Source organism: Xiphophorus maculatus, chromosome 19 (genome assembly GCF_002775205.1).
Source record: "Xiphophorus maculatus strain JP 163 A chromosome 19, X_maculatus-5.0-male, whole genome shotgun sequence".
Classification (NCBI taxonomy): Eukaryota; Metazoa; Chordata; class Actinopteri; order Cyprinodontiformes; family Poeciliidae; genus Xiphophorus; species Xiphophorus maculatus.
Genome location: NC_036461.1, coordinates 3369568 through 3376438, shown reverse-complemented (window position 1 = coordinate 3376438; position 6871 = coordinate 3369568). Strand labels below are relative to the sequence as shown.

The 6871-nt window shown below is 38.6% G+C and overlaps 1 protein-coding gene across 1 annotated transcript; it reads right to left on the bottom strand.

Moving 5' to 3' along the window:
- Positions 1 to 239: 239 nt before the first annotated feature.
- Positions 240 to 1735, bottom strand: LOC111612179 (5-hydroxytryptamine receptor 1D-like). Its single transcript, XM_023352427.1, has one exon. It carries the CDS (start codon positions 1503 to 1505, stop codon positions 396 to 398), a length of 1110 nt encoding a protein of 369 aa, XP_023208195.1. The 5' UTR covers positions 1506 to 1735; the 3' UTR covers positions 240 to 395.
- Between the last annotated feature and the right edge of the window lie 5136 nt (positions 1736 to 6871).

The following is a 6871-nucleotide window of genomic DNA, read 5'->3' as shown; positions in this document are numbered from 1 at the left end:
CAGAAAAAAATCATAAAATTTTTCAGAATCTCATAATTTTAGTTATTTGGCAGAAATGATTTTCTATGCCATCAGTGTCCTCGTGGTCAATGACTCAGGTCAAACATCTGCTGGAAGAAAATGTGAAATTTTGAGATCAAATATTTTATTGACTTCTGAAACTCCAGAATTAAACAAAAATCTTCTAGAAAATTTCTAGTTAATCTCAAAATTTGCACGTTTTTTCTCGCAGTTTTTCAACTTTTCAAACATTTCCATGTTTTTCTTATATATTCTGGAGGCGAATCTAAAAATTTCTGAGTTGTTTGGTGGAGATTTGCTCCTATAATTTCCCTAATATTCCATGCATTGAATGACAGAAATCGCACTGAAACAGTTTCTGTGTTTGCCGCGGCCTAAAAGCTCCGTCTGCACTTCATGAGCTTGTGGAAAGCCTGCTTGAAGTCGTCATTGAACGCCGTGTAGATGACGGGGTTGATGAGCGAGTTCAGGTATCCCAGCCAGGTGAAGAGGTCGAACAGAACCGGACTGAACCAGCACGTCGTGCAGATGGCGTTGACCAGCGTGCTGACGAAGAACGGCAGCCAGCAGACGATGAAGGCGCCCAGGATGATGCCCAGCGTCTTGGTCGCTTTGCGCTCCCGCGCCGCGCATAGGCGTTTCCTCTCCAGCACGCTGTCCGCCAGCTTCACCTTCACGCTGTTCATGAACACAGGTGAGCCTCCGCCTCCGCCTCCACCTGTGTTTCCAGCGTGCAGGTGCGCGTCCTGGTGGGAGGCGGAGTTCAGAGAGCAGAGCGAAGACCCCGCGGAGGTCTGGATGAGCTGCGCTGTGGTGAAGCGCTTCCCGGATGCCGGCGTCTTGAAGATGCGTGAGCGCGCCGCAACGTAGATCCTCCCGTAGAGGATGACGAGAAGCACAGTGGGGACGTAGAAGGCACCAAAGGTGGAGTACAGGGTGTAGGAGATCTTCTCCGTGTTCACCACGCACTCCGTCAGCTCGCCCTGCGCTTTGGCCTGCCGCCAGAAGAGCGGCGGGATGGAAATGGAAATGGACATCACCCAAACGACCGCCACCATCATGGCCGCCCTGCGCATCGTGCGGTGCTTGGAGTACTCCAGCGCGTCCGTGATGGCCCAGTAGCGGTCCAGCGCGATGACGCACAGGTGCAAAATGGAGGCGGTGCAGAAGGTGATGTCAGAGGAGAGCCAGATGTCGCAAACAATCTGACCGAGCGACCATGTTTTGGTCACGGTGTACACGATGCTGATCGGCATCACCAGGATGGACACCAGCAGGTCCGTGATGGCCAGAGACCCGATCAGGAAGTTGGCCGGCGTGTGGAGCTTTCTGGTCAGGAAGATGGTGGCTATGACGAAGGCGTTGGAGAGCGCGGTTACCAAGGTAACGACGCCTAGCAGCACGTAGAGGGAGACCTGCAGGCTGAGCAGCTTGGCCTCCGTCCAGGGCGCCGCTGTCGCGTTGTTTTCCGTGACGTTTTCCATGATTTCAGTTCATAACGAGATCCAGAGAAGAACCGAATAATATTTTTAAAAGAACTGGTTCATAACACATCAGATCTGTCAACATTTCGAATCATAAATACTTTCTCCAAATCGACCCGGAAGTTATCGCCATAAGCGGTAATATTGTTTTGACGTCATTTTCAAGTAACAACGGTAATGGCATAATAATCTAAAAAAATAATAAATATCTGTATCTAATGAATATTTAACACTGGAACTGGAAGACGTTTTAAATATCCACAATAAATACATAAAAAACATCAAAATCATCTAGATTTATTAACTCTTGTACTTTATATAATAATTGTTTTATATTTACTGTTTGTTCTGATTGTATTGACTAAATGTGTCTAATTAAGTCATTTTAATCTTGTTTTGTGTAACTTTTGTTTTAGCCATTTTTCTAATTGTGATTTTAAACCAACATATTTGATCCACTTATTTGTTTTCAAACCTGTTGACTATCTGATGTGTTTATGATGTTTTTAAACTGTAATATTGCTGAAATGTGCAACACAAATCAACTTGATTGGCTGTTTGATTAATAAAAATGTTAATTATTGTGTATTTTCTCAACCAAATCAATTAGTAAATTTCCGTTTTGCTTCATCGCTGATGTTAAATCCTAATCGATCAGGTTGTAACATCGTCACAATTTCCAATTTATCAGCCATAAATCTGTTTCTCCTCTTCAACAAAACGCAGAATTGGATGTAGGAAGATGATGACACTCGTTTGACTTTTATCTTTTTTTTCTTCCTGATTTTAGGTCCATATATCAGACTTTTTCTGCGACGCTTTGAAGACAAAAACATCAGAGTTGCATGATTAATGTGAGAACTGCTTCGATTTCGGAGTCTCTTCAGCGTCCGCTGGGATTCTGGGCCATTATGCACAACTTCGCTGGAATGAGATGATAAGAAAAGGTTTTCTTTCACTTTCCCAGAGTAAAATGTTTGTCCATTAATTTCTCCTCTTCACTGCACTGATTATCCGGGGAAGTTTCAGCCGTGGCGTCCGTTGGGATTACGATGTTTAGAGTGACTTTAATCCAGCGATGCATTAATCTTCTATATGAAACAAGCAGAAAAAAAATATATTAGACATCGTTTCCTTTTCCTATTATGTGTGTGAACTTCTGTGAATACACACAGAGATAAACCGAACACAGAAGTATTCGTTAGTTGACAAATAAAATAAATGGCATTTTTAGATAAATAGAAAGCAATTTTGGTGACATTTACTTGTTAACTAATCTATCAATATTTATGATTATTATTCAAATAAATAAAATGGCACTAAGTCAGAAACTTGCAAAGAAAAAACAGAAATTTTGAGAATAAATAAAAAAAAAAAGATTATTTAAAAAAAAAATTCAAAACAATCTCAGATTTTTTTTTTTTTTTTTTTAGAAAAAACGTATGAATTTCTGCATTTGAAATGTCAAATTTGAGACAGATTTTTTTTGGAGAATAATCTGAGGAATTTGTAGAAAAAAACCTTGAAATTTTCTGAGCAGCAGCCCTTTAATTTTTCCCCATTTCAACGTATTTTATTGGGATTTTATGTCTCAGACCAACACAAAATGAAGCATAATTACAAACTAGAAGTGTTTTTAACAGGCTTTATACAAATAAAAACTAGATTTAATTAATATCTGTTGATGGTAAGAAGAAAGATATTCTAAAGGAAAAGTAACGTTTACAGGCTTTATTCAGTTTTTTAATCCAAAATCATGTTGCATTTTATTTATTAAAAAGAAAGTGAAAACATTTTCCTTCAGCTTCACAGTTCTTTGCTGCTACTTGTTGGTCACTTAAAGTGAGAAAGCACATTTAAGTTTGAGGGTTTATTGTGATAAAATGTGAAAAATTGAGCTTAACTCGTTATGGAGACTCTGCTGTTTGTCTTCGGTGTTCCTGACATGGACAGCTTTTTAAAATTTAATTTAATTTAAAGAAAGAGCATAGATGAGATGTTTTGTTCAGCAAAGCAGAAGAAAGGAGGATATTTGAGTTAATGGTCTCTTTGCTCACTGAATCTCAACTAACCTCGCCAACTTTCAGACAGGATTTAGTCCTGATGCTCACTTAGACCGAGTCCAAATGAGCAGATACTTATTATAAAACCATGAAGCTTCATCTGATCGGCAGTTTCAGGGGATCTTCTAACCAATCAGTTAACCTAGTTACCAATTTTCCCTTTTTCAGCTCCAGCTGGTGATTGGAAGACAAAAATAACAGAAATGTTGCTGTTATTTGTTCTTCATTAATTGCATCACAACTGAAAACTCAAACAAAATTTGATCTGTGAAGAGATAAAAACAAAACATTTTTTGGTCAAATTTGTCTTGATCTTGTCAGAGGACTCACATTGGGAAACAATTTTTGATCAGTTTCAGTGAAGTTTTAGCTAAAATCACACCAACACGTGAGACCCACGCCCTATGAAAATGCAAAAAAACCAAACAAAAAAAGCAGGTTATTTAAACAGCATCAACACCAAGATGTGTCGCAACGGTTTTCAGCTGAACAGAAACAAAACCCGTGAGGTTCAGAACTTCGCCGCTCCGCAATGACGGACGTCAAAACAACCGATGTTTTTCATCAACAAGCTTCCATATCGTGTTGAAAGATTATTAGTTTTGTTCTTCTTGATAAATGGTTTGATAAACGTCACTTGATTTCATTCATTAATATTTATTAATATCCACAAATGTAAATAGATTCAGACAAATATTTTTGATTAACGTGTAAAAAGTCTTAAAATCTTTTATTTAGCAGCTTGAACTCACAAAGTGAATGAATAGAAGGACAACACTGCAAAAAACACAAATAATCTTACCAAGTATTTTTAGTCTAGTTTAGTTTCTAGTGCAAATATTTTATTGATCTTTAAATTAGACAAAACTAACTTGTAAGTAACTTTTCAGCAAGAAATAGGACCTTTTTTAAGTCAATGATTCATTAATAATAGGAAAAAAGTACTGGTTACTTTGGCAGATTATTTCACTTATAACAAAATATTTTTCCTACTTTATAGACAAAATAATCAACAGTGGAACTAGAACTTTTTCATCAATATTAAAGAATCATTGACTTAAAACAAACTCCTATATCCTGCTGAAAAGTTACTTGGAAATTAGTTTAGTCTTATTTGAAGTATAATAAGATATTTGCACTAGAAACTAAACCAAAAATACTCCGTAAGATTTTGTATTTTTGAATAGTAAGTCAACAACAAAGCAAGTGTCTCTTCCAACATATACAGTTAAGAAAAACCAGCTCACTGAACGTGCAGGAGTTCCGCTGGGGTTGCTAGGTAACGGGCTGGGCGTGGCTGGGGTTGCTAGGTAACGGGCTGGGCTTGGCTGAGGTTGCTAGGTAACGGCGCAGTGCCCTTGCAATGTTACTTTTTCATCAATGTTAAGGAATTATTGACTTAAAACAAGTTCCTATTTTTTGCTGAAAAGTTACTTGTAAGTTAGTTTTGTCTTATTCCAAGTGAACTAAGATATTAGGACTAGAAACTAGACAAAAATACTTGGTAAGATTTTGTGTTTCTGCAGTGTAGATGTAGAAAACATAAATTCAAAGCCACCTCAGACCACATATAAAAAATGACTCTCTCCTGCTCCCAGTTTGCTCCGTGGCATTTAAATGGCTGCTGGTTGTCTCCCATCAAAGACCTGTGTGTGCTGTGTGACAGCGAGGAAAAGGCCAGAGGGAAACGATCAACGCAACGCAGGCGAATGCATGGTTGACATCAAAAGACACTCAAATGATTGTGTTACTTACCCCAGCACTTCAGCTTAGTTAAAAATTCAGAAGAAATGTATATGGTATAATTTTCTTTTTAAACCAGAGGCACTGAGTGGCACCGTTATGAAGATAATAGCCGCCGTCCAACTAATTTCTCCATGAGGAAGTCATCCAGGAAGATTAGACGCCTGCCTGTGTTTTAAATTGTTACTCACTCGTGAACAAAACTCTGAAACTGGAGAAAAATACACAAGTATTTGCATTTTCCTCAAAAAGAAGCAACAAGAGATTAAATAAAAACTATTATTCAAATACAGTTCAGAAGTGAGCAGCTTCGCCGTTTTGGTCAAAACCTTTAAAATGTGGTTTAAAGGTGACCTGTTACCTTAAACAGGTTCGGTTAAATCTATGGGTGAAACTAAACATGTTCATCTCTTTTTTTGCACAAAATCATTCTTGGATAATGAGATTTTAATCTTCTCAGTTCTGCCTATTTCAAGCTGTTTTAGGACATCCTGTCATTTTAAATCCAAATAAAATGAGTTTTTCAACACAAAATTTACACTCACATGAAAATGGCTTCAAACACATGGGCAATTACACAACTGTGCATCTTTGAAAAGTATAAGTGGAGCCTCCTGCAAAACCAACAAAAATGCAGCAAGTGGTTTCTGGATGGTAAGTCAACAACAAAATACTTGTCTTTTCCAGCAGCCATTGTACAGTGCATACAGCGGTAAAAGCAGCTGACCAAACATGCTTGAGCTCATTTTGGGTTGCTAGGTAACAGCACAGTGCCTGTCGAGGTTTTTGTAACGCCTCATTTTCCAGACATCAAAAAAAAGATTGTCCAGTAGACGTGAGTGATGGTGTGGTGAAAATAGCACCGCACCATCACTCTATGACCTGAAACTCATTTCCACCTGTGTTTGACTTTCACTGCCATCTCAAAATGTTTTTAACAAACTCCAGTTTGATTGCCTAGAAAGTGCGGCTCATTTGGGGAAGTGTGGACGCGTAATCAAACTTGTACAACACAAAGTCGATCTTGTCCCCCTAAAACCCTCAGTTCAGTTGAAGTGAATTCTGGTTTGGTTCGAATGCATATGTGAACACCAAGCGCACCAGAAACTGCTCCAAAACCATGAGGTGGACTACAATGCAGGGTATTCTGGGTAAATACAATCAAAACAAACACACTAACTAGCATGTAAAATGGCTTTCCTGGCAGCTTTCACCAACGACAAAAGGGAAATCCTATATCTGACGCTACTCCATTTTTGTTTACATTTTATGAATGAAGTTTTGCTCTGTTTTTTTCCCCGGGGTTTTTGTCTCGTTTCCTTCAGTGGTTCTTGGTGCAGCGCCCCTACAGGCAAGGAGGGGAACAGGTTGAAGGAGAACTGCAGCAGCTGAAAATGTAACAAATGTTGCAATTTGTTGAAATCAAACCAAATTCACTGGACTATCAGGTATGAAAACATTTTTAAATGATGGTAATAAGGATCCTATCTCCTGGAAGAAGTAGAGAAATTGAGTGTTATACTCGTTAAAGATCGAGTCTTCATTGCACACATTAGGACT

Coding starts and splice junctions, on each gene's coding strand:
- LOC111612179 (XM_023352427.1), bottom strand. CDS start 1,505: ATGGAAAACGTCACGGAAAACAACGCGACAGCGGCGCCCTGGACGGAG.